At 37.7% G+C, this 27,921-nt stretch overlaps 1 protein-coding gene across 13 annotated transcripts in view; it reads left to right on the top strand.

Annotated features, from left to right (window-relative positions):
• TTBK2 (tau tubulin kinase 2) overlaps positions 1–27,520 on the top strand; it is a 307,449-nt gene extending 279,929 nt beyond the window's left edge. For all 13 annotated transcript variants that reach the window (XM_077127599.1, XM_077127601.1, XM_077127605.1 and 10 more), the window contains 2 exons: positions 4,654–5,933; positions 20,697–27,520. In XM_077127599.1, coding sequence (XP_076983714.1) covers positions 4,654–5,933; positions 20,697–21,159 — 1,743 coding nt within the window. In that variant the 3' untranslated portion in view covers positions 21,160–27,520. The remainder of the gene's footprint in view (positions 1–4,653; positions 5,934–20,696) is intronic.
• Positions 27,521–27,921: the final 401 nt, after the last annotated feature.

Below are 27,921 nucleotides of genomic sequence, written 5' to 3'. Positions count from 1 at the left end.
GTAAATATCAATGTGCTGATTAGCAAATAGAGAGACTTAGTTAAACTGGCATAAAAGAACAAGTACAGAAGAGTCATAAAGAAAATACAATATGGACTGGTTTCAAAAGAAGTTCCTCTCCTTGTCCAAAATGGCAGTAACTGTAGGAAAGAACGTAACTAGTTTTTTTTTTAATTTTATTTATTTATTAAATTTTAAAAAATTAACAACAAACGAACAAAAACACTCTTAACATATAATCATTCCATTCTACATATATAATCAGTAATTCGCAGTATCATCACATAGTTGCATATTCATCATCATGATCATTTCTTAGAACCATTTCAGAAAAACAAATAAAAAGACAACATAAAAAGAAACAAAATGAAAACAGAAAAAAAAAAGAGAATATACATACCATGCCCCTTACCCCTCCCTTTCATTGGTCACTAGCATTTCAAACTAAATTTATTTTAACATTTGTTCCCCCTATTATTTATTTTTATTCCATATGTTCTACTCATCTGTTGACAAGGTAGATAAAAGGAGCATCAGGCACAAGGTTTTCACAATCACACAGTCACACTGTGAGAGCCACATTGCCAGTCAATCATCATCAAGAAATATGGCCCCTGCAGCACATTTCCATATTTTCAGGCAGTTCCCTCCAGCCTCTCCATTACATCTTGAATAACAAGGTGATATCTATTTAATGCGTAAGAATAACCTCCAGGATAACCTCTCGACTCTGTTTGGAATCTCTCAGCCATTGACACTTTGTCTCATTTCACTCCTCACTCTTTTGGTCGAGAAGGGTCTCCCAATCCCTTGATGCTGAGTCTCAGCTCATGCTAGGATTTTTCTCAATCCCTTGATGCTAAGTCTCAGCTCATTCCAGGATTTCTGTCCCACGTTGCCAGGAAGGTCCACACCCCTGGGAGTCATGTCCCACGTAGACAGGGGGAGGGTGGTGAGTTTGCTTGTTGTGTTGGCTGGAGAGAGAGAGGCCACATCTGAGCAACAAAAGAGGCTCTCCTGGGGGTGACCCCCAGGCCCAAATTTTAAGTAGGCTTGACCTATCCTTTGTGGGGTTAAGTTTCATATGAACAAACCCCAAGACTGGGGGCTCAGCCTTTGTCCACACTGCTTGTGAGAATATCAAGAATTCAACTTGGGGAAGTTGAATTTTCCTCCATTCTCACCATTCCCTGAAGGGGACTTTGCAAATACTTTTCCACTCACTGATCAAATCACTCTGGGATTCATCGGGGCATCACTGTGGACAAACCAACAAAATCTCATGTCGTACCCAAGGTTCCTTGTACTTATGGTGTTCAATCAAGCTATCTACATAAGTTATATTAGGAAATGCACTAGTCAAAATATAAATTTTGTACCAAATAAACATTTTTTGCTTTAGTCTCACACATAACAGTTGAAACTTTAAAATATTAATTACCATCTGTTTTCAGCACCCTGCTGTAATGACATTCCTTTGTTCTTCCTCATGCAAAAATATTTTTAAAATTTGTGCATTTAGTCACTATCATTATACACTCCAGCATTCCTAGATTATACCATCTCAATCTTTGTCTATCTTTCTTTCTGATTTCATTTATACCCCCAGCCCTCCTTCCTCTATCATTCTCACATTCAGCTTCATTCAGTGTTTTAACATAATTGTATTACAGTTAGGTAGTATTGTGCTGTCCATTTCTGAGTTTTTATAGAATGTAACAAGTTTTATGTGATGTTGGATGAGCACTGTTGCTAGGGAGAAGAACGAACCTGAGAAATGATGTTGCAGAAATAGAAGAATTATTCCTCACAGAATATTGTACCACCTAAGTATTTGGTTCTGGTCCTTTAGAAAGCCAGTGCTCTGTTTTAAATAAACCTTTATTAACAGGATACTGTGACTAGGGAATAATATTATTTATATATTTCTATTGCTATGTCACAAATTACCCCAAATGTAGCAGCTTAAAACATCAAACATTTGTTATTTCACACAATTTTTGAGGGTAGGAATGGAGGAGTCCTTAGCTGTTTAATGGTTCTGGTCAGACTCTCTCATGAGGTTGCAGTCTCTGTACTTGACATGGCAGCTGACTTTCCCATAGTGAGTGAGGGAAGAGAGAGAGAGAGAGCCCTCACCAAGACATAAGACATAGTTTCTTTTCCAACCTAATAACAAAAGTGAGATACCATCGCATCTACTGTATTCTTTTAGAAACATAGACCACCTCCAGTACAGCATGGTGTGGGAGAAGGGTAGGTTAATAGAGAATAAATACCAGGAGACAGGGGTCTTTATGGGCCGTTTTAGAGGCTGGCTACCATAGCACCTCACATTTATATTTTACAGAATGCTTCTATATTTTATCCTAGCAGCAACTTTGTGGTGCAAGCAGAGATAATAGTGTCCCTTTTTTGTACTGAGGACATGGAGCCTCAGGATAATGAGGTGAACCATAAAGAGTCAGATGGCTGGCGGACTAGATCCTGTGTTCTGTCTCTTATACTTAGGGATTATCCCTCATCGCAGGGGATTGTCAACATACTGAAGGACTTTACTAATTGACTTATTTCTTAGAGATGAAAAGAGGAAAGTGAAGGGGTGTAAAATAATGAACATAAAGAAAGCAGGACAAGACCAAAAATAGCAGAATTTTTAATAATCTATTAACCAGCACCTGTTGAGATGATTCCTCAGACATTCTTTACTGGAGTATCAATACCAGTACTATAAAATTCAAATCAGCAGTTTCTGCATTGTGTTCTTTTCACTTCTTCAGACCTGTTAAGTATCTACCAAGTTCCAGGCTTTATGCTACAATTCAGGGATAAAAAGTTGGCACCTACCTTTCAAGTTGGCAATGAAGGCCTGTAGCTAAACAGTTACCTAAGACAACATAAATTATAATAGGGGCTGTATATACAATTGAGGGCACAGATAAATCTGCTAGGAATGAGGGGTACAATTTTTGGTATTTATAATTTCTTAACATCTTTATTTCCAAATTGTTTTACCATGGTAAAAGATATATTACTGGACAGGCCACGGTGGCTCAGCAGGTAAGAGTGCTTGCCTGCCATGCCCGAGGACCCAGGTTCGATTCCCGGTGCCTGCCCATGTGAAAAAAAAAAAGATATATTACTTTCATAGTTGGGGAAAAAGGAAAAATTTTAAATCTTTCCGAGACCATTACAGAAACTTCAAAAATAAGTAGGCTTTGAATTGTAAAGGGTCCTAGACTGTAAGCCCTCACAGCAGTCACATATATTCAGGAGTTGTAACTGTTATTTCTAAATTCTGAGATACTGAGTTGTTTATAACCTGGTCATTCCCAGAAACTCCAGGTATTTATGTGACACCCGAGACTCAGAGTTAGAGCTCTGAAGCTATGAAAGTCAGCAGTATCCTATACAGGAACTGTTTAAAAAGTTGAAAAAGTGATCATACTTCGAGTAGAGATATGGATGAAGCTGATCTGAATGGGACTAACATAAATCAGAATACAGGGTAAAGGTTGATATGGTTCATATTTTAAAACTTGAACTTCTGTGTGGGACCAAAGGGAGAGATGTTTATTTGGTACAAAATTTATACTTTGGGTACTGCATTTCCTCATTTAACTTGTATGATCAGTTTAGTTGAACACCATAAGTACATGGAATCCTGAATAGGGTGTGGGATTTTGTTGGCTTGTAAAGGGTAGTGTGATACCCCCGATATATCCCACAGTAATTTGGGCAGTGAATAAAGAAGTATTTGTAAGTCCCCTTGGGGGACTAGGGAAAAAGGAGGAAATATTCAACTTCCCCATTTGGAGAATTTCTGATATTCTCTAAGCAGTGGGGACAACCAAACCAATAGGACCAGTCCTCAATCTTGGGGTTCGCCCCTATGAAGCTTATTCCTGCAGTGGATAGGCTAAGCCTACTTAAAATTAAGCCTGAGAGTCACTCCCAGAGAACCTCTTTTGTTGCTCAGATGTGGCCTCTCTCTCTAAGCCAACTTGGCAGGTGAACTCACTGCCCTCCACCCTACCCTATGACTCTCAGGGTACAAATCTCCTTGGGAACATGAGACAGAAATCCCAGGATATTGGGGGAGAGAGGCTGCGGGGAAGAACTATGGCCAGGGGTGGTGGAATGTAGCCACCATCAAAAGTGCAGTCTCTCAGGACGAAGCAGGGAAATTAATACCCAGACTCTCTTTCCCCACTGACTGATCCTGTATTGGTAATGCCTATTAGGCAAACCCAACTAGAAATCAGAAGGTAAAAGAGCCCAGATGTGCAGTCTGTAGTGGTCAGTCTTCCAAAGGAGAGCAGGCTAAAGAAAGAGCAGGGATGAACCTAGAAGGAGACTGTACTGTACAGTTCTCGAAAAGAAGAACTTGACTGCTGTGCATTTTTACTCAGAATTGCTTATTTTAAAAAGAAATTGGTTCCTGGACCATGCACCCCCCAAAAAAAGAAAGAAAGGAATTGGTTTGTATAGTATGTGAATATATCTCAAAATTATATGAAAAAAAAGGAATTGGTCAAGTTCTACTGCTCTAATAAATTTGAACAGATGATATCAGTATTAAACCTCAAATCATGGATTTTCATTTATATTCCACTGTACTGAATTTTATTTTTTTTCCTTCTCCATCTCCAGATTACAATTCCTAGACCTTCTGTGGCATCTACACAGTCAATTTCAGGAAGCTTTCACTGTGGTCAGCAACCAGAGAAGAAGGATCTTCAGCCCATGGAACCCACTGTGGAACTTTACTCTTCAAGGGAGAACATCACTGGCTTGGTTGTGACAGAGGGTGAACCACCTAGTGGAGGAAGCAGAATAGATTTTGGGCTTCAGTTAGATCATATCAGTCATGACATGTTACCCAGGGAAGTTCATATTAAAGGATTTGATAAATCCCAAGACCTGGGGCAAAAAGACCTTCCTGACCATAGCAGACTGGTTGTAAGAGAATTTGAGCATCTTCCCAGCGAAATTGAACAGAAAAGCAATTTTCTAGGGTCAGATAATGAAGATAAGTTAAGTAAAGGACAGTGTTGTATTGAGATCTCCCCTATCCTAGGAGATTTGGTAACTATAGGAAGAGATCATTCAACTATTACTGAACCTCCTGATGTGACAAAGACACAAATTTTCAGCGTGATGCCGAATCAGGACAAAAATCATGAGATAATGATGCTTTTGCCAGGTGGAACTTCTGAAATTTCTCCAAGAGTCATTGACCCCCATGTTGAAGGACAGATAGGTCATGTGGCAGTCATGCAAAAAAGTAAGATATCTAAGGATGATGACATCAAGAGTGAAGACTTGCCAGGTCATCAAGGAGACCTCACTATTTTTCTGCACCAAGAAGGTAAAAGAGAAAAAATTGCTCCTAGAAATGGAGAACTGTTTCATTGTGTTTCAGAGAATGAACATTGTCCTCCATCCCGGAAGGATATAGTTAGGTCATCCTTTATAACTAGACACAGCCGAATCCCTGTTTTAGCACAAGAGGTAGATTCAAATTTTGAATCATCTTCTCCAGTCTCTGCAAAAGAAAAACTCCTCCAAAAGAAAGCTTATCAGCCAGACCTAGTCAAGCTTCTGGTGGAAAAAAGGCAACTCAAGTCTTTCTTTGGTGACCTCTCAAGTGCCTCTGATAAATTGCTAGAAGAGAAACTAGCTGCTGTTCCTGCTCCCTTTTCTGAGGAGGAATTATTCACTCCTTTTTCAAGATTGGCTGTAGACTCTCACCTGAGCAGGTCAGCTGAAGACAGCTTCCTATCACCCATCATCTCCCAATCCAGAAAGAGCAAAATTCCAAGGCCAGTTTCATGGGTCAACACAGATCAAGTCAGTAGCTCTACTTCATCTCAGTTCTTGCCTCGGCCACCACCAGGAAAGCCACCCACTAGGCCAGGAGTAGAAGCCAGGTAATGCTGTGTGTTCTCCCCATGTTGTGTGTGTAACATTATTTTTATATTCTCTCTTTTTTTTTTCTTTTTAATATTCTTTTGGCGCTGTTGTTGTTGCTTATTTTATTTTATTTTTTTACATGGGCAGACACCCGGAATCGAACCTGGGTCCTCGGGCTTGGCAGGCAAGCATTCTTACCTGCTGAGCCACCGTGGCCCGCCCAATATATTCTCTTTTTTATGTTAGTCGTTTCATTTCTTCATTGCCTGCTTCTGATCATCCATTTCCTTCCCTGCCTTTTCCAGGCCTTTCTATAGAACAGTGTTGTGGAAGGAGTCAGACTGACTCAATTAATTCTTGTCTCTCCTGCTTTCTAGCAGTGTAGACCTCAATTACTGCATCTATAACATGAGTAAAATATTGCCTGATTGTTTTAAGAAGATGACGTCAGGTAGTGTACATCTAGAGCTAAACACTGTTATGTATTTTTTGTGTGTCAGAACTTCTCTCTCAGTTGGCCCAGAAGTTTTATCAGATTGGTAGAATGTGAGAATAGGAAGCAGGAAAGTGACAGGTCATATTAAGGAAGAGAATTAAGGAATGTCTCACCCAAGGATGTGCAGGCATCTATGTGGGGGGTAGGGGACAGGGCTGCTTTTAACTTGGCTCTGTGTTTTGGTGTAAAACAGCACAACCTGGATGGTGTCCAGTATCTCTGATAAATCATCCCTCTAAACTGTGCTTGGAGCAAACTGGATTCTAAGTGGACTCTGTACATTCCTAATACAGAGATTTTTTCTCTTCCATAAATTATACCTCAAAAAACTATTTCATATTTTTTGTGGCAAGATCCAGTCTTTGCACAGCATTATTGAACCATCTATTCAATTGAAGTCTGTAGGATAAACTCTTTGTTACAGAATTATCTGAGTAACTTGGGTGTGTTGGGATGTCATTGCACACACCATGCATGAGATCCTTTGATAATAACACTTTTACATGATCCTGTTTTACAGATATGTAATAGGTGATGAAATTAGGTTCCAAAATTAGCCCTCTGTTACCGACTTTTTTTTTTAAAGCAGTTGTATTCACTTATTATATAATCCATCCAATGCGTACAATCAGTGATTTTCAGTATAATCAGAGGTGTGCTTTCATCACCAGAATCAATTTTAGAACATTTTCATTGCTCCAAAAAGAAAAAAAAACTACTTCTTATACCCACCTATTACTGACCCTTAGCATTGGTGTGGTACCTTTGTTACAATTGATAGGATATTACAGTGTTACTGTTAACCATAGTCCATAGTTTGCATTAGGTCTATTTTTTTCCCATATACCACACTATTATTAACACCTTGTAATAGTGACATACACTTATTCTAGTTCATGGAAGAACATTCTTATATTTGTGTTATTAACCACCTTCAACTTCCACAACAGAGTTTACTATGTTTTACAGTCCCATGTTTCATACTCTAGCTTTCTTTCTAGTGACATACACAACTCTACACAAAATTTCCCCTTTCAGCCACAATCATATACACAATAAAGCACTGCCAGTTACACTCGCAATAATGTGCTACCATCACTTCTATCCATTTCAAAACATTTATAATCGACTTTATTGAAAATTGTGCACAAATTAACCATGAGCTCTCCCACTCTACACTTGTACTGGTAACCTATACTCTAGATACTAACTCCATGAATTTGTGCATTATATTTAGTTCATATTAGTGAGATCAAAGAATATTTGACCTTCTGTGTTAGGCTTATTTCACTGAACATAATAAACTCAGAATTCATCGATGTTGTAGCATGCATCAGGATTTCATATCTTCTTGCTGAATAATATTCCATCATATGTATATACAGCATTTTATTGATCCATTAATCAGGGTTCATGGACACTTGAGTTATTTCCATCTTTTAGAAATTGTGAATAATGCTGCTGTGAACATTGGTGTGCAAATGTCTGTTTGTGTCCCTGCTTTCAGTTCTTCTGATTACATGTCTAGTAACAGATCACTAAATCATATGACACGTCTATACTTAGATTCCTGAGGAACCACCAAACTGTCCTCCTTAGCAGCTGTACTATTCTACATTACCATCAACAGTGAATAAGTGTTGCTATTTCTCTACTTCCTCTCTAACACTTGTAGTTTTCTGTTTTTTGAAAGTGGCCATTCTGGTAGGTAGGAAATGATAATCCCACTGTAGTTTTAATATGCATTTCCCGATTAGCTAGTGATGTTAAACAGCCTCTCATGTGTGTGTATCTCTTCTTTGGAAAATTGTCAGTTTAACTCTTTTGCACAGTTTTTAATTGGTTCATTGGTCTTTTTTAAACTGTAGGACTTCTTTATATATCTGAATATTAAGCCCGTACTGGATATGTGGTTTCCAAATGATTTTTCCTATTGAGTCGGCTGCCTTTTCACCCTCTTGATAAAGTACTTTAAAACACAAAAGTATTCAATTATGAGGAGATCCCATTTATCTATTTTGTCTTTTGTTTCTTGTGCTTTTGGTATGAAGTCTAAAAAATCATCACTCCCCCATAAGACCTTGAAGATACTTCCCTAAATTTTCTTCTAGGAGTTTTATGTTCCTGGCTCTTATATTTGACCCATTTGAGTTCATTTTTCTATAAGGTGTGAGATAGGGGTCCTCTTTTGTTGTTTTGGTTACAGATATCCAGTTCTCCCAGCAATATTTGTTCTGTCCCAGTTATGTGGACCTGGAAGCCTTTTTCAAAAATCATTTGACCAGAAATGAGTGGATCTATTTCTGCACTCTCAATTTGGTTCCTATCATGAATATACCTGTCTTGATGCCAGTGTCATGTTGCTTTGACCATTGTGACTTTGTAATACGCTTTGAAGTCAGGAAGTGTGAGTCCTCCAATTTCATTCTTCCTTTTCAAGATGTTTTTGGCTATCTAGGGTTCCTTACCTTTCCAAATAAATATGATTATCATCCTTTCCATTTCTTCAAAGTAGGCCAGTGGAATTTTCATTGGGATTCCATTGAGCCTGTAAATCAATTTGGGTACAGTTGACATCTTAACTATATTTAGCCCTCCAATCCATCAAAATAGAATGGTCCATTTATTTAGGTATTTTTAAATTTCTTTCTTTTAACAAGATTTTGTAGTTTTCTGGGCGTAGGTGCTTTATATTCTTGGTTAAATTTATTCCTAGATATTTGATTCTTTTAGTTGCTACTGTAAATGGAAATTTTTTCTTGATTCCCTCGAGAGTGCATTTTGCTAGTTTATTGAAACACCACTGATATTTGCATGTTGATCTTGTAACTCACCTCTTTGCTGAACTCTAGTAGCTTTGTGGTAGATTTTTCACTTTTTAAATGAAGGATCATGTCATCTACAAACAAAGTTTTACTTCTTCCTTTTCAGTGGATGTATTTTATTTATTTTTTCTTGCCTAATTGCTCCATGTAGAACTTCCAGTACAATGCTGAATAACAATGATGGCAGTGGGCATCCTTGTCTTGTTCCAAATCTCAGCAGAAAAGCCTTCAGTCTTTCACCATTGAATACAGTGTTAGCTCTGGGTTTTTTAAATATGCCCTTTATCTAGCAAGTGGATTAAGACCTACCTTGAATGGCGGGGCCACAGCTCCATGAAAAAAAACTAATCCAAAGGTCCACCTCAATAATAGGTCTGGTCCCACAAGACTGGATTAAAAGAATATAGGCTTTTCTGGGGTACATAACCAGCACATGTGGTATATTACTTTAATTGATTTTCTTGTGTTGAACTATCCTTGCATGCCTGGCATAAAATCACTTGGTTATGATGTATACTTTTTAAATATGTAGTTGGATTTGATTTGCAAATATTTTGTTGAAGATTTTTGCGTCTATATTCATTAAAGAGATGAATTTTCTTTTCTTGTAGTATTTTTACCCAACTTTGTTATTAGGTGATGTTGGCTTATAGAATGAGTTAGATGGTGTGCCCTCTGCTTCATTTTTTGGAAAAGTTTGAGCAAGAATGCTGTTAATTTTTCTTGGAATGCTTGGTAAAATTCACCTGTGAAGCTGTCCTGTCCTGGGTTTTTCTTTATCGGTAGGGTTTTTGTTTTGTTTTGTTTTTAATTTTTATTGAGAAATATTCACACACATACAGTCCATCCATAGTATACAATCAGTGGCTCACAATAGTATCACATAGTTGTGTGTTCATTACCGTGATCATTTTTAGAATATCTGCATCACTCCAGAAAAAGAACTAAGAAGAAAAAAAAAAAACCTCATGTCCCTTAAACCTCCTTCTCATTAACCACTAGTATTTCCATCTACTCAATTTATTTGACCCTTTATTATTTATTTTTTATCCATACTTTTTTACTCAACTGTCCATATCCTGGATAAAAGACACAAGGTTTTCACAATCGCCAGTCACATTATAAAAGTTATATTTTATACAATCATCTTCAAGAATCAAGGCTACTGGAACAGAGCTCCAAATAATTTCAGTTCTTCTTTCCAGCCACTCCAGTACACCATAAACTAAAAAGGAATATCTGTATAATGCATAAGAATAACCTCCAGGGTAACCTCTCAACTGTTTGAAATCTCTCAGCCATTGAAACTTAATTTTGTCTCATTTTTCTCTTCCCCCTTTTGATCAAGAAGACTTTCTCAGTCCCATGATGCTGGGTCCCAGCTCATCCTGGGAGTCCTGTCCCATGTTGCCAGGGAGATTTCACCCCTGGAAGTCATGTCCCATGCAGGGGGAAAGGTGGTGAGTTCACCTGCAGAGTTGGCTTAAAGAGAGAGCCCACATCTCAGCAACAAAAGAGGTTCTCTGGGGTGACTCTTAGGCATAATTATAAGTAGGCTTAGCTTCTCCTTCACAGGAATAAGTTTCATTGGGTCAAACCCCAAGATCAAGGGCTCAGCCTATTGAATTGGTTGTTCCCACTGCTTGTGAAAATATCAGGAATTTCCAGATGGGGAAGTTGAGTATTTCCTCCTTTCTCCCCAGTCCCCCAAGAAGACTTTGCAAATACTTTTTTATTCCCTGCCCAAATTATTCTGGGATATAGTGGGGCATCATACTAACCTGCACAAACCGATCAGATCTCATGCCCTATTCAAGGTTTCATGTAATTATAGTGTTCAAATAAACTGACCATATAAGTTAAATTAGATATTTCAATACCCAGAATATAAATTTTGCATGTTGGTATGTTTTTGATGACTTTACTTGTGATTGGTTTGTTGAGGTCTCTATTTCTTCTCAAGTCAATGTAGGTTGTTTGTGTATTTCTAGGAAGTTGTTCATTTCATCTTAATTGTCTAGTTTGTTGGCATACAGTTGTTCATAGTATCCTCTTATGATCTTTTTTATTTATGTGGTGTCAGTAGTAATGTCCCAACTCTCATTTCTGATTTTATTTGCATCTTTTCTTTTTTTCCTTAGTCTAGCTAAGGTTTTGCCAATTTTATTTATCCAACTTTTGGTTTTGATTTTTTTTTATTCTCTTAATTTATTCGTGTTCTAATCTTTGTTATTTTTTTCTGCTTCCTTTGGGATTAGTTTGCTGGTTTTTTCTGGTTCCTCCAAGTGTACAGATAGGTCCTTGATTTTAGCTCTTTCTTCCTTCTTAATGTAGGTGGCTTGGGCTATAAATTTCCCTCTCAGCACTGCCTTCACTGCATCCTATAAGTTTTGATATGTTGTGTTCTCATTTTTATTTGTCCTGAGATATTTACTGATTTCTCTTGCTATTTCTTCTTTGACCCACTGATTGTTTAAGAGTGTGTGGTTTGACCTCCATAAATTTATCAGTTTTCAAGAACTCTGCCCTTTATTGATATACAGCTTCATTCCATTATGATCAGAGAAAATGTTTTTTATAATTTCAGTCTTTTTACATTTTTGAGACTTGTTTTGTGACCCAGTATATGGTCTATCCTGGAGAATGCTCCATTAGCACTTGAGAAGAATACCTATCCTGCTGTTTGGGGATGCAAAGTTCTGTATATATCTGTGAAGTCTTGTTTATTTCATATTATTCAAGTTCTCTGTTATTGATCCTCTGTCTAGATGTTCTATCTATTGATGATATGGTATGTTGAAGTCTCCACCCATCATTGTAGAGATGTGTATCTCTCCCTTCAAGTTTGCCGCTGTTTGCTTCCTGTATTTTGGGGCAACCTGGTTAGGGGCGTAAATATTTATGATTATTATTTCTTCTTGGTGGATTGTCCCTTTTATTAATATATAATGTCCTTCTTTTCTTATATAACCATTTTCCATTTAAAGTCTATTTCATCTTATATTAGTATAGCTATGCCAGTTCTTTTTTGGTTACTGTTTGCGTAAAATATCTTTTTCTAGCCTTTTACTTTAAACCTTTTTGTGTCCTTGTGTCTAAGGTGACTGTTTTGTAGACAACATTTAGATGGAGCACGTTTTTTATCCGTTCTACCAATCTATGTCTTTTTATTCGGGAGCTTAAGAAATTAACATTCAGTGTTATTACTGTAAAGGCAGTACTTACTTCATCTATTTTTTTTCTTTGGCTTTTATAGGTCATGTCTTATTTTTGTGTCTCTTTTTACCTTTTAAATACCCTTATTGATAATTTTCATTTCTACACTCTTCTCCATGCCTCTCTCTCCTCTATTTTCCTTTCAGTTTGCAGAACTCCCTTAAGCATTTCTTGTAAGGTAGGTCTCTTGTTAATAAACTCTCTCAGTTTATGCTTATCTGTGAATATTTTAAACACCCCCTCTATTTTGAAGAACTGTTTTGCTGGATAAAGAATTCTTGGCTGCAGTTCTTCTCTTTCAGTATCTTCAATATATCATACCACTGCCCTCTCACTTCATCATCGGTTTTTTATGAGAAATTGGAATTTAGTGTTACTGAGCATCCCTTGTACATGATGGATCCTTTTCTTTTGTTGATTTCATAATGCTCTATCTTTAGCAGTTGACAGATGTAAGGGAGAGGCTGTAAGGAACTGCCTGAAAATGTAGAGTTGTGTTCCAGTAGCCATGTTTCTTGATGATGATTGAACAAAGATATAGCTTTCACAGTGAGACTCTGTGAATGTGAAAATCTTGTGTCTGATGCTCCTTTTAGCTACTATATCAACAGAAGAGTAGAACATATGGAATAAAAATAAATAATAGGGGGAACAAATGTTAAAACAAAAACAGAAAAAAAAAATTTTACATACCATACCCCTTACCCCTTCCTTTCATTGATCACTAGCATTTCAAACTAAATTTATTTTAACATTTGTTTCCCCTATTATTTATTTTTATTCCATATGTTCTACTCATCTGTCGACAAGGGTAGATAAAAGGAGCATCAGACACAAGGTTTTCACAATCACAGTCACATTGTGAAAGCTATATCATTATTCAGTCATCCTCAAGAAACATGGCTACTGGAACCACAGCTCTACATTTTCAGGCAGTTCCCTCCAGCCTCTTCATTACATTTTGGATAACAAGGTGGTATCATCATCAAGAAACATGGCTACTGGAACACAACTCTACATTTTCAGGCAGTTCCTTACAGCCTCTCCCTTACATCTTGAATAACAAGATGATATCTACTTAATGCATAAGAATAACCTCCAGGATAACCTCTCGACTCTGTTTGGAATCTCTCAGCCATTGACACTTAGTCTCATTTCACTCTTCCCCCTTTTGGTCGAGAAGGTTTTCTCAATCCCTTGATGCTGGGTCTCAGCTCATTCTAGACTTTTTCTCAATCCCTTGATGCTGAATCTCAGCTCATTCTGGGATTTCTGTCCCACATTGCCAGGAAGTCATGTCCCATGTAGACAGGGAGAGGATGGTGAGTTTGCTTGCTGTGTTGACTGGAGAGAGAGGCCACATCTGAGCAACAAAAGAGGTTCTCTTGGGGGTGACTCTTAGGCCTAATTTTAAGTAGACTTGACCTATCCCCTGTGGGGTTAAGTTTCATATGAACAAACCCCAGGACTGAGGGCTCAGCCTATATAGCTTTGGTTGTCCACACTGCTTGTGAGAATATCAAGAATTCAACTTGGGGAAGTTAAGTTTTTCCCTGTTCTCACCATTCCCCGAAGGGGACTTTGCAAATACTTTTCCACTCTCTGATCATACCACTCTGGGATTCATAAGGGCCTCACCTGGACAAACCAACAAAATCTCATGTCCTACCCAAAGTTCCATGTACTTATGGTGTTCAGCCAACTATTTACATCAGTTATATTAGGAGATGCACTAGTCAAAATATTAATTTGTACCAAATAAACATTTTTTTTGCTTTAGTCTCACACATAAGTTGAAATTTTAAAATATTAATTACTATCTATTTTCAGCACACTGCAGTAATGACATTCTTTTGTTCTTCCTCATGCAAAAACATTTTTTAAATTTGTACATTTAGTCACTGGGATGGCTTTTAAAAAGGGGAATTTAATAAGTTACTCTTTTACAGTTCTAAGGCCAAGAAAATATCCCAATTAAAACAAGTCTATAGAAATGTCCAATCAAAGGCATCCATCCAGGGAAAGATATCTTGGTTCAAGAAGGCCGATGAAGTTCAAGGTTTCTCTCTTAAGTGAGAAGGCACATGGCAAACACAGTCAGGGTTTCTCTCAGCTGGAAGGGCATATGGCAAGCACAGCGTCATCTGCTAGCTTTCTCTCCTGGCTTCCTGTTTCATGAAGCTCCCCGGGAGGCGTTTTCCTTCTTCATCTCCAAAGGTCGCTGGCTCGTGGACTCTCTGCTTCATGGTGCTGCAGCATTCTCTGCTCTCTCTGAATTTCCCTCATTCTCCAGAATGTTTCCTCTTTTATAGGACTCCAGAAATTTATCAAAACCCACCCAAATGGAAGGAGACATGTCGTCACCTAATCCAGCGTAACAAGCACTCCTGACTAAATCACATCATCCAGGGAGATGACCTGATTACAGTTTCAAACATAAAGTATTGAATAGGGATTATTCTGCCATTACAAAATGGGATTTTGATTAAAACATGGCTTTTCTAGGAGACGTACATCATTTCAAACCAGCACACCTCACCATAAATTATGATGTGTTTGGTTTGTTGTTGCTTTTTCCACGTTTTCAAATTCTTCTTTATCCTCTCCTAATGTCTTCTTAGCATCTGTAGTCTCTCTAGCCATATTTTTCTTAATCTCCTTGAATTGATTTAGGAGATTTGTTTTCTTCTTTAATTTGTTGTTCCAAATTCTATTTCTCATTTGTTTATTTGACTGGGCCTTATCTTCCTATTTCTTAGTGTACTTGTAATTTTTTGCTGGTATCTGGGCATCTGATTATCTTGATGAGATTATTCTGAAGGTTGGTTTCTGGCTTGTTTAGGATTTTGTTGTTGATTAGATTTGTGTTTAGGCTCCTCTTTGACACTTCGATTGTCAGTATTTCCCACTCATAACAGGGCCAGTGACCTAGGCTGGGGGTGCAGTCCAGTTCCAAAGGTCCCTGGGGAGAGGTTCAGGAAAGATACCCAAAAGCCGTTTTCACCACTCCCCAATTCTGTGCTTTCCTTTTCCTCTTCAGCAACCTATTCCCTAAGCCCTAAGAAGGTAGGGTTAGCCCTCTGGCAGTTCTGCCTCAGACAGGGCTGAAACAATGGCACCTGGCATCTTCCTAGATGGGCTAAAGCAGCAGGACCCAACATTCTAAATTTGCTGCCCAATAGCTGTATCAGTATTAGGCTGTGTCAGCGTCTGTTCCTGGAGAAGGAGGTTTCTTAGGCCCTCCAGTCCATAGCAGCCTACCAGGCAAGGACTGACCCAAAGTTGCTTGCCTTGGGGGTGGTAGATGGGCACCAGGAGCCAAGTGAGTTACATTTTCTCTGTGAGTACCTGATCAGCCAGGAACTCATCTAGGTCTTGGAACTCTCCCAATTTAGTCCTGGCACAGAATTATTTTCTTCCATTCCTCAAATTTTATTCTAAGGTCCATGGGGGTAGGTTTAATCAAAATGAGTTTCACATCACTTGTCAGAATGAGTAGTTGGAGGAGGAGGAGGATAGAATATACAGAGTAAATAAGCAACTTATTGTTGACCCATGATGGTGATTGTGGCTATTTATGTCCTGATCTTTAGGTGGTTTTACAACCTTGAAAGTTCATCTTCCACTAAAGTTATGTTGGCAGACATCATTTCAGCAGCTTGAAATTTAAGTTCTTGAACGGAGTGGATTTTAGGCCTTTAGAGTTTTCTGTCATCCTATTCATCCTCAAAAAGACATTGATAATACTTGCAGTATCTATTTAGAACCATATAAAAGAAGTGATTATTAAATCACAACTTTTAAAAATCTTTATTGGTATTTGTAAATTATAAATAATAGTAATACATGTTTGTTGTAAAAACTTAAATATAGAAATACATAAAGTAAAAAGTAAAAGCCCCAATCACCTCCCTACTCAAACATATATATATATATATCCACACATACTCACAGATGGTTGGAATTTTTTTTAACAAAAATGGGATTTGCTTTAATGCAGAAAATTCCCATTTGTTTGATATCCCAGCACTCATTTCCCATAGAAACATGGGTATCTTTTTGGATCCAATGCTGTATTTCATTGTCTGATATTGCTGATACACTTTTAATTACTATAGGTTTATTATTGGAGGGACCCACAGGCCACTATTACAACATTATTTAGTACTGCCACTAAAGTACTTTATATTTTAGAGTCCTATTTTAGAGTTTACAAAACAATTTCATATATAACATTTTATTTGGTCCATAGGTGAAACCAGAAAGATGTTTCAGGTAAAGAAGACATTGCTTTGATGCAAATAATCTCTAGATTTAGAATTCTAATTCATAAATTCTATTGACAAAAAGAGACGCAGTCTGTCCCCACATCCAGCTCTCCTGAATCCCAAGCTATATTTCAGGGGCAAAAACTGAGCCTCACAGAAACCAATGACCATTCCTTTCTTTTGGAAATTCTTAAATGAAGTTGAAATATACCTTTATCTGTATCCCTGCTCTTCTTTGTGAGCACTGTTCATGTTGAAGTCTTACAGAATGGGATGGGGTTTTTTTTTTTTTTTGTTAGTTTTTTAAAAGCATAAATGTTAGAATTTTTAGTAAAGTCAAACAGAGTTTTTCATTCTTTCTCATTATTTGCTATGCAAACCATTACAAGAAAGGACTTCTAAATTGCCCTAGGTTAGCGCTCCTTAAGCATTTGGATTCAACCAACCATTAAACAATAACATTTTTTAACACAGAACACTCTTGACAGGTGCTCCAGGATTGACTGTAAATTAGAGCAGAGATTCTAAAATTGGGGTCCCTGAGACTCTTTTAGGTAAATCTGCAAGGTCAAAACAGATGTCATGATGATACTAAGATGCTGGTTGCCTTTTACACTGTGTTGCTATTGATGGTACAAAAGCAATGGTGGGCAGAAATTTCTCAGTCACTTGTTTCTTTAACAAGTGGCACCAATTAAGGAATTTTTTAAGGCAGTGGCACCAAACTATATTCATAGTAATTGTATTCTTCACAATCATGCAGTCAGAGGGGGAAAAGAGCCAGATTCACTTTAAAATGTCCTTGATGAGGTCATGAAATTAAATCTCAACCTTTGAGTACATGGCATTTTAATATTAGGTGTGATGAAATGGGAAACATGAAGAAATCATTTTGCTGCACATTGGAGCATGATGATTGTTTCAAGAAAAAGCGTGTGTGCATTTCTTTGAGTTATAAGCTGAACTAGCCACTTCTTTCTTTCATTGGACACATTTTTAACATATTTTTACTGTGAAATATATACAAAAAGCAATAAATTTCAAAGTATATTTTAACAAGTAGTTATATACAGTTTTCAAACTTTGTTATGGGTTACAGTTCCACAAGTTCAGGTTTTTCCTTCTAGCTCTGCTCCAAGACACTGCAGACTAAAAAGAAATATCAACATGATTCAGTAGTCATACTCATTTGTTAAGTCTTAACTTCTCTGCTGTAACTCCTCCTTTTCCTTTGATCCTTCTCCCAAACTTTAGGGATATTTGGGCTATGCCCATTCTAACTTTTTCATGTTGAAAAGGGGTGTCAGCAATATGGGCTAGAGGGTTGGATCTGGCTGATGTTCTTAGAAAGACTGTACGGTACCTCTGGGTTTCAGAACTTATCTGGCCTAGAAACCATCTGAAGGTTTTAGGTTTCTGAAAAGTAAGCTTAGTTCATGAAATTTTTGTAGGATCTCAGATAGAGCCCTGGGTGTTCTTTACAGTGTGGGATTTAATACTTGCATATACATATGCAGAATTCCTGATACAGCAATTTAAAACAAAATAGTTTGTTCTCATGTGCTAATATATGTTAGAGACAATTCATTAAATTAATCTTACAATTAGAAGAGCAAACATACTGTTGGAGGTAGGAAACTAACTTTTAAGTTAGTACACTTGATCTGCTCAGTATCCCTATGATATAATTTAGTATTCCCACTGAAAACTAGGAAAGGTTAAATACTTTGTCCTGGATTATACAGCTGGATATGGTAATTTTGTATCCTGTTAGAGTATTTTCTGATTTTGGCATAAATCATACACATTGTCATTTTGGACATTGTAGCTTTTTCCTATTTGTCTCTAGTGCTCCCTTTAGTATTTCTTGCAGAGCTGGTCTATTGGTCACAAATTGTCTCAGTGACCTTTTGTCTGAAAATGTTTTAATTTCTCTCTCATTTTTGAAGTACAATTTTGCTGGATATAGAATTCTTGGTTGGCAGTTTTTCTCTTTTAGTAATTTAAATAGATCATCCCACTGTCTTCTTGCCTCCATGGTTTCTGCTGAGAAATCTATTTATAGTCTTATTGGACTTCTCTTGTATGTGATGGATTGCTTTTCTCTTGCTGCTTTCAAGATCCTCTCTTTCTCTTTGACCTCTGACATTGTGATTAGTAAGTGTCTTGGAGTATGTCTCTTTGGATCTATTCTCTTTGGGGTACGCTGCACTTCTTGGATCTGTAATTTTAATTCTTTCATAAGAGTTGGGAAATTCTCAGTGATAATTTCCTCCATTAGTTTTTCTCCTCCTTTTCCCTTCTCTTCTCCTTCTGGGACACCCACAACACGTATATTTGTGCGCTTCATATTATCATTCAGTTCTCTGAGTCCCTGCTCATATTTTTCCATTTTTTTTCCCTATAGTTTGTTTCTTGTCAGATTTCAGATGTTCCATCCTCCAGTTCAGAAATCCTATGATCTGTCTCTCGAAATCTACCATTATAGGTTTCCATTGTTTTTTTCATCTCTTCTACTGTGTCTTTCATTCCCATAAGTTCTGTGATTTGTTTTTTCAGACTTTCAGTTTCTTCTTTTTGTTCATTCCTTGCCTTCTTCTTATCCTCCCTCAAGTCATTGATTTGGTTTTGATGAGGTTTTCCATGTCTGTTCGTATATTCTGAATTAATTGTTTCAGCTCCTGTATCTCATTTGAATTGCTGGTTTGTTCCTTTGATTGGGTCATATCTTCAATTTTCCTGGTGTGATCTGTTATTTTTTGCTGGTGTCTAGACATTTAATTACCTTAATTAGTTTATTCTGGAAATTGCTTTCACTTCTCTTACCTAGTATTTTCTTGCTGGATAAATTTGTTGTCTATCTGTTCTTTGACATTCAGTTCAGGTTTTTCTGGACCTCTAGCTTAGGTTTTGTTTAACAGAGGAGAATTCTTCAGTTTTTGTTTTCTTGTTTCTTGCCCTGCTTGTATGGTGCCTTTTCCCCCCCCCCCCCCACCCTTAGGAGGGTCTATGTTGGTATTATAGACCCCAGCCGGGCACAAACTGGCCTCCTATCAGGGGAAGGAGTCACCTGCATCAGTTTTCCCTGAGGGTGAGAACCAGAAATTGAAAGACTTTCCTGTGCAGTCTCTGGGCTCTGTTTTTCTTATCCTGCCCAGTATGTGGTGCTTGTCTGCCTTCAGGTCCCACCAGCATAAGACGATGCGGCACCTTTAACTTTGGCAGACTTTCCCTGCTGGGGACGTGGTGGAGACAGAGGAGAGGTTGTAGGCTGGTTTTAATGGCTTCAAATTACCAAGCCCTGGGGTCTGAATTCCTTGAGGGAGGGATTCCACCTGAGGTGGGCTTCACCCCTCCCCTGTGGAAGGCACGGGCTGGAAACAAGCCCTGAAAGGATTTGTTTCTGCCTATGCCTGGGGCAGCTGCAGCCGGAGAAGTCCTGCCACTTAATCCTAGAGGCAGTCAAGCCTTTGTAGAAACACAGCCAAAAAAACCTGTTTCTTTTCTTTTTCTCCTTTTTCCGTTAGTCCAATGAGCAACCTCAGCTTTGACCAGGTTCACCTGAGCTGGGGGCCTATTTTTAGTAGTCAGAATTTGTTAATTAATGCCACAACTGGTGTTTGGTTGGGCCCAGTCCCTGCTGCTGTTAAATTCTCTTTCCTTCCCCCACTGGGAAGCAGCCTGTGGGGGAGGGGCGCCGGCCGCCATGGCTTGGGGAACTCACGGTTCTGGGGAGGTTCGCAGCCGGTCCAGCTGGTCCAGACTAGGGTACCCTGTGTGTCCGGTCACTGACGTGGCCCCAGGCGCTGTTCTGTACTGTTTCTGGTTATTTGGCAGTTTATCTGGAGGACAAACTAAAATGCACACATTGCTAAACCGCCATCTTGGCCACACCCTACATAACTCCATTGTGGCATTTTTAGGGACATTTTATTTTCATTAAAATGAAAAATTCTTCTTCTCTGTTATCTTAAGGCTACGCAGATATAAAGTCCTGGGGAGTAGCAATTCTGACTCAGACCTCTTCTCCCGCCTGGCCCAAATTCTTCAGAATGGATCTCAGAAACCCCGGAACACTACTCAGTGCAAGAGTCCAGGATCCCCTCACAATCCAAAAACACCACCTAAGAGTCCAGTTGTCCCTCGCCGAAGTCCCAGTGCCTCTCCTCGAAGCTCTTCTTTGCCTCGCACATCTAGCTCCTCACCATCTAGAGCTGGACGGCCCCACCATGACCAGAGGAGTTCATCCCCACATCTGGGGAGAAGCAAGTCACCTCCCAGCCACTCGGGCTCTTCCTCTTCCAGGAGGTCCTGCCAACAGGAGCACTGCAAACCCAGCAAGAATGGCATGAAAGGATCCGGCAGCCTCCACCACCACTCAGCCAGCACTAAAAATCCCCTGGGGAAGAGTAAGACAGCCAGTAAACTCAGCAGATAGGAGTTGGGCTGCATCTCTGTGAAAAGTATGAGATCTTCCTCCTAAACCTGATGCATGTTGTGTCCCTGTGTTGTCTATTTAAAAAATCAGTGTTGATCTTTACTTGTATAAGAAAGTAACATGATAAATTATTTATAAGACATAAATATATGTTAGGCAATTACCTAAGGCAGGCAGCAAGGAGATCAGAAATCAATGCCTTTGTGTCAGAAGGGGCAATCCAGCAGATACAAAGGAGAAAACTCACTAAATGAACTCTCATTTTTTAGTCATTTTTGGTTTTGAAACAAAAGAATTAAGGGCAGGTGATGGAATGGAATTTTAAAGGGTTTGTCCTCATCTTTTAAGGCTCTACTCAAAGATTATAGCAAAAGTGAAACTCTTAGTATTTTCATTCAGAACTTCCCAGCCTTGGAGAGTCTGAATTGCTCAGAGTATGTGCGAGAAGTCTGTTGTAGGGAGCCAGTACTCTTGTGTTTTTGGCTCATGTTTTTATCTGGTGTATTATTCATATGGTTACTTTGCCTCATTCCTAGTACTCTCCCTGGATTTCACACTTTTGTAAGTTAGTGTTTCTTACCTGACTCAGTCTCTTCTTTCATTTTAACAATACATTCTAATATACTTTTGGCAGCACATGCTGAGAATGTCAAACCAGTTACTTTTTTTAGTCCTCTAATGTTTTATTTTGGAGCAATAGTTCTTAACTGTAGTGTATTTTTACTGCAAAAAAATAATTGAAAAATTTAGGTAAAGGAAAAAGTCTAAATAGAGCTGCTTTGCCAGCTTTAATGCTTTAGGGAGAGAGGGACAGTGTATGTGGTAATATCCATCAAGATAGAAGAACTCTCTTCCTCCCTGTAAGTTTTCTCCTTGTGGAAGGAAAACTGGCCTTAAAGGGTCTTCTAGGTACAAACTATTTCTAATATCAGTCTCAAAATGATACAAGGGAAGCACAAAGCTTTGAAATGTGACTTTAGGCTTTCAAAGATTTAGAAAGATAGAAATTAGGTATGTTGTTGAGACTTATAATCCTCAAATTTTGTATTTTCTATGTGTAGCCAATAAGGAATGAATATCTGGGGAAATAAATTTAAGCTAAATATTTATCTTTTGATGTTGTATTACCTACTTCTCCCATGCTTTACGTTAAATATTTGTGCTTCCTGATCTCATTTCCATGTAATCTCAATTTATGAAGCTGTAAAGATCATATGTGTTCTAATTGCACTCTTCTGCTAACAAGAATCAGGCAAGATCAGATTATATCGGACTTTTAAAATGTTCCCTTTTATACTTTCTAGCTGTTCTTTTGTTGTTGTAAAGACCTTATTAAGGTCGGGTAAATTGGTCCACTTGCTGTTGAAATTTGCCTTCGAGCAAACATCTGTGCTTTCTCTTTGACCTTGTGTTTGCTGCCAAACCTAATATGGTTGAATGGGGGCGGGGGCATATATTTCCTCACCAAGTGAACATATTCTAATGCTGCATCAAAGCCGCCCTGAAGCTGCACTGAACTTGTTCTCTTTATCTGTACTGAACTTTTTAAAAAATAAATTCAAAACACTTTGAGACATATACAGTCTCCCCTAAGAAATGTAGCATAGTGCGGAATCTTAATTTCTCTAGTTTCAAGCACTACAGAGTAATGCAATAGAGAAGACATTTGCTATTTAATTAAAGCAACTGTAATTGGAAGGCCAATCCCTCTGTATTATATTGTATCATAGTTGCTTTACCACTATTTGCATGTCTTCATAGTAAATTATATAAATATTTATAAATATATAGAGACAGATGCTTATATAAACTCATCCTTTCTCATGCTCCATTTGTAATTTTAAGATCACAGATGGTGAATTTTTTTCTACTGTGTGCTTTGGGCATATTTAGGCCTTGCTTATCTTCATTTTCTGAAAGTATGTTCTTGGCATGTGACACCTCAGAGTCTTCCTGCCTTTCCCGTTTATAGGGTTGGCAGTCCTTAACAAGCCAAGATATGCTATTTAATTTTCATTTAAAGGAGGAATTAATAGGAAAAAATTACTGGGACATGATTGTAATACTGCTTCAGAGATTTGTCATGTTAATCACATAGCTCTATCCTTATGGTTAGAGTGGATAAACTGGTATGATAATCAGGGGTCTGACATAAATCGATTATTTTAAAAATCTCCCCAATGTTGCCATTCTACTTTACTCTTTTCACCTCACTTCTCCTCGCCACCCCCACTTTTTTTTTTTTCTTTTGGAGAGCAGGGTAGTAGTCTACAATTAAATTTTTTTTTCTGTTGTATTAGCTAAATGGTACTAAAAGAGGTCAGATTTAAGTTCTGGCCCCTATGGTCAGAAATGTGCTACTAGTAACCACTGGAAAAGCTGATGAGGCTACAGTTGTGGTGTGTGTATATTATTTTTACTGGCATTTCCCTACTTGCTCTCAAAGCTGACAGTGACGGCAGCATGGCAACTGAGTGTTTTATCTCTTTCTTCATTCCTTCCTTTTTTCTCCCAGCCTTTCCCCTGTTTGCTGTCCCCTATTTCTAAAGGGCATTGATAAACTCATTAGAATCCAGAGATAAACAGGTTGGTTATATAGGAATACTTTATTTTGCATGTAGAGAAAAAGAGCTAACCAAAGATATTTCTGCTCTGATATTTTTAAAAGAAAACATACTGATTATATCTAATGTATCAATAGGTCTACTTCAAAGTTCTGTCATATATAGAGATTTACTTTATGGTTTTAAAAGTGTAGCTTGTGCTTTTAGATGTTAGATGTATCTCAGGTTAAAAATAAAACTGGCAGTCCTGAGCAAAAGCACTTTTGGCACAAAGAATTTTGGTTTTTAAAGTATGATGCAGAGAATGAGTTCTTTTATTATTTATTATGTTTTTCACTGATGGCATGTTTCAGATGTAAGTGACAAACATAGATCATCCAAGTAATTTCAAACTAGTTTGGTTAGATGAGGGATGTGACCGTCAGTCAAAATCAAACCAAACTTATACTAAACGAAGTAAACAGCAGTAGTAAAAATTATCTTTTGAAGATCAAGTGCCTCCTGATTTCTCTTATGAGAACAAAGTGGGTGGTTAACTAGTCATACCTGCCCTTATCCTCCCGCGTCTAGTCCCTGGAACTTCTTGGGTGGAGCTGTTATTCCTGGATTATGCTGCCAAATCTCCATATTCTGTGGCTTGGTTGAAATAATATTTCACATACTAATTTTTTGCACATTTAAAAGTATTTAATTTTAAATGTAAAATAAACAAAGGAGGAAAATTGAGTCATATCAAATTTAACCTTAATGCACAGATTATCAACATCTTTGAAGGTTAAATCTTGGGCAGACATCTCATTCTCAACTCTGGCTTGTCAGTTAGCATTGCTGACACTGATACAGTTCCATTTACTATTTTATTTTGTTGTGAAGTGAATGTTTTCTGTAAAAGTTGCCAAGGTAATTAAAGTTGTAAAAGTAGCACAATGATATTTGAGAGGACCCACTGTAGTCATTATCCACTTAATATTTTTTGCTTTAAAATAGTATATTTCAGCTGCTTACTAATTCAATAAGTCTGAATTCATTACACAGTCTCTTTCTGTTTAGTTTCTAGTCATTATGAGAATTTGAAATTCTTGAGTAGTCACCAGAGGTTCCTTCCAGGCCACAGATTTTTATGCTAATGTTTTTATGGTTGCATTCAGTCTACAAGGAAAAAGCGTTAACTTGCACATGTTTTATAAATCCAGCCACAGTTAAAACCATAATTAGTTCTTCTATACCCAGTAGCTTAGAATTGAAAACAGATGCTTTTTCTTCCCAAGAGCAGAGGTTTCTTGGTTCTGGGAACTACATTCCTAGATTAAGAATTGGTGATAGGAAAAACAGGATCCCAAGTTAAAAATTTAGTGACTTAGGAAAAAAAAATGCATCTTACTATCTGAAATATATGTATTTGTAGATAAGTCTATATTTAGTGTTGGAGATAAGTGTTTCATACTTAAATAACTTTTTTTCATTCCTTTTTATCTGTCATAATATGGCACATGTTAGAGAGCCATTCTGTTATTGTCATATATCTTAGAATTTAGTTGCTTGTAGTCACTCTTTGAAAAGCTGCCCATTTCCATCTGTGTGCATTTACTATGGATGCATTGGCATTTTGCCTAAAGGCAAAGATGCTTTAGCACCTGTACTACTCAAAAGATAGAATCGTTGGTTGAAAGCGACTGCATTGCTTAACTTTCTTGAGTTTAGATCTATAGACAATATAGTAGTAGAGTAGCTACTTAGCTATATTTCAGAATAAGGGGACAAAAATTATAGGATCAAGGCATACAATCACTATGGTAGTCCCTACATGTCAGTATATACTCGAGTTGAGAAACCACAGGTGTAGACTTAGAGAAGGGAACAAGAGGTAGTTCTAGTCCTCAGATGGTATAAAGGATGTAGTGTATGTAAAACTCCAGTAGTTATCCTTCCTTGTCCTAATCTGAATGTGTACCTTGAGGATGTGGGAGCAGAGTAGAACCTCATCATGTCATTGGTCATTCTTAGTGCTTTGGTTGTCTCTTTGGAATTTTGAGAAATTTAATAATAGTCTTTGAAGCCTGCACAATCTGTTGCCCACCATTCATAGGGAGGTACATGGGAAATTCCTACAGTTCTCAGGTAACTTCAGATACAAAACAAGGATCCCCATTCACTTAAATGAGAATTGGGATATTGCATACTTCAGTTACTGAGAAATCCCTGGCTGGACATAGAGTGATGATATTCAAATCCTGGCCCATCAAGATACTTTCTTACTGAGTTGCAATTATGTCTCTGTGAAGCAATATCAGCTCCTATTTTAAAAATTATTCCCCTAAGGGCAAATTTGGATTAGAAAATTCAAGTATGTGACAAAATCAGGATCCTTTTGAGGGTACTGCACAATCTCAAGACACTGAATAGCAATGAAGTAGCAATTATACAGTAATGCCTTGGCCTTTGCTGGATCCTTGGTCTTAAGGATACATTTAAAAGAAGGAAAGCTTTTCCCCTTCATTGCCCTGTGAAACTTAGCAGCTGTCTGCCTCCTCTTTAATTGGAAGTGACAGTATAGGCACAACATGAGCACAGTATACATGATTGGTGATTCTGACCATGTCTCCCAGGGTTTCTGAGATACATAGATTTTGGGAATAAGATTGGGTAAGGCAGCTCTTTGAGCCCATGCAACTATAGGATTTGCCAGTCACACAATTTTACACATAACAATGGATAGGAATTTACCTTAGTTTCTAGTAGATTAATAATCTTTCAGTAAGTGCATAAGTGTTCACTCACCTAGTTAAAAACATTGAGTAACCCAAGTTTTTATGTAGACTACCCTTGCCATATAATGTTTTTATTTTCTTATAAAATTTAAATCCTTAAAAATTCGCACACAGCACTTCACCATACCTGGAATCTGCCTGGGGGTTCTTCAGTCATCCACAAGAGGTAAAAAAGGCTACCAGAGCTTGAATGTGATTTACTTTAGGGAGCTAATGAAGGAGGGGAAAGCCCTTAGGACTATTTTCCAAAACTATTTTGTTTTTAAACTATTTACCAAGTTGTTTCACTAAAGGGGAAAAATGCATTCAGAAGTACAAAAGTAGGAAGATAAAGGAAATAAAAAGCTGGGCCACATGGGGCTCTGAAATAGGACTGGATGGATTTAAGAAGAGAACAGATCAAATAATTCAGTCTTCAGTCCCCTCTCTAATATACACTTTCTGGTTCCCCTTCTGACTCTTCCTAAAATAGCCAGTGCCTATTTAGTTAGGCCATCTCCCCAGCTTTTAGGAAAAAACAGGGGAGAGGAAGCATCTAATTTTGAATTAAATAAAAACCTTGTTAAGTTATAAACTATTGGCAGTTGTTAAATCAGATTTAACTACAAAGAATTCTCTCTTCTTGAGCAAAACCAGTAAATTAGAATAGATGACCTTAATTCCACTTCTATTCTCTCCCTCTCTTCTAGTCATGAAATCAGAGATGAGAAACTGCTCTTTGATACATATGTATACATATATATGTTACTAGTGTGATAACACACTTTCTCCCAAGGTGTTATATTGTGTTCCTTTTTCCTCCAAGCACTCCCCTTATGCATTCTTGCTCAGGCAACCAAGGACATAGAGTATTGGCAGAAACACGGTGTGCTTTTTTATAGGCCACCTGTACATAAAAGTGTAATTATTTATTTAGTTTTCCCATTTGTATCATATTAAAGCTTTGTACAGTGTTTTAAGTTCTGTTTTAAAATTATTTTGTATTTTATTTTTATAATCTAGTAATAAAACATTCATTCCGCATGCAAATTCTATTTCTGTTTGTGTGATGGTTTGGATTTCAAAGGTGAGAAATACTATTTCTCTAATTTTAAAAAAGTGATTGAATGTACTGTAGGTTACAAGATCAACAGGGAACTGAAAGTGTTAACTAATACAACATGCAGAGGTAACCTAAAAAGGGAGGCACTAGACTAAATAGAAACTAGTATCTTCAATGTCCCTGCAGGTAAAAACCAGGGATCACTGAAATGAGGACATGGTTCTTCCTATAATAAAATGAAATTGAGTACATTTCAGACCATCATTCTATCGCTGGCTGGAAGTAGTTTTTCCTTTCCAACAGGAAACATCCCTGTACCACTGGAGTGATTTCTGCTTCCCATCACCCTCTCCTGAAACTTGCCCTTGAACCAGAGGATCTCTCATAG

This window comes from Tamandua tetradactyla, chromosome 14 (assembly GCF_023851605.1).
Source record: "Tamandua tetradactyla isolate mTamTet1 chromosome 14, mTamTet1.pri, whole genome shotgun sequence".
Classification (NCBI taxonomy): domain Eukaryota; kingdom Metazoa; phylum Chordata; class Mammalia; order Pilosa; family Myrmecophagidae; genus Tamandua; species Tamandua tetradactyla.
Note: the sequence above shows the minus strand (reverse complement) of the source record. Positions and strands in the feature narration are given on the sequence as shown.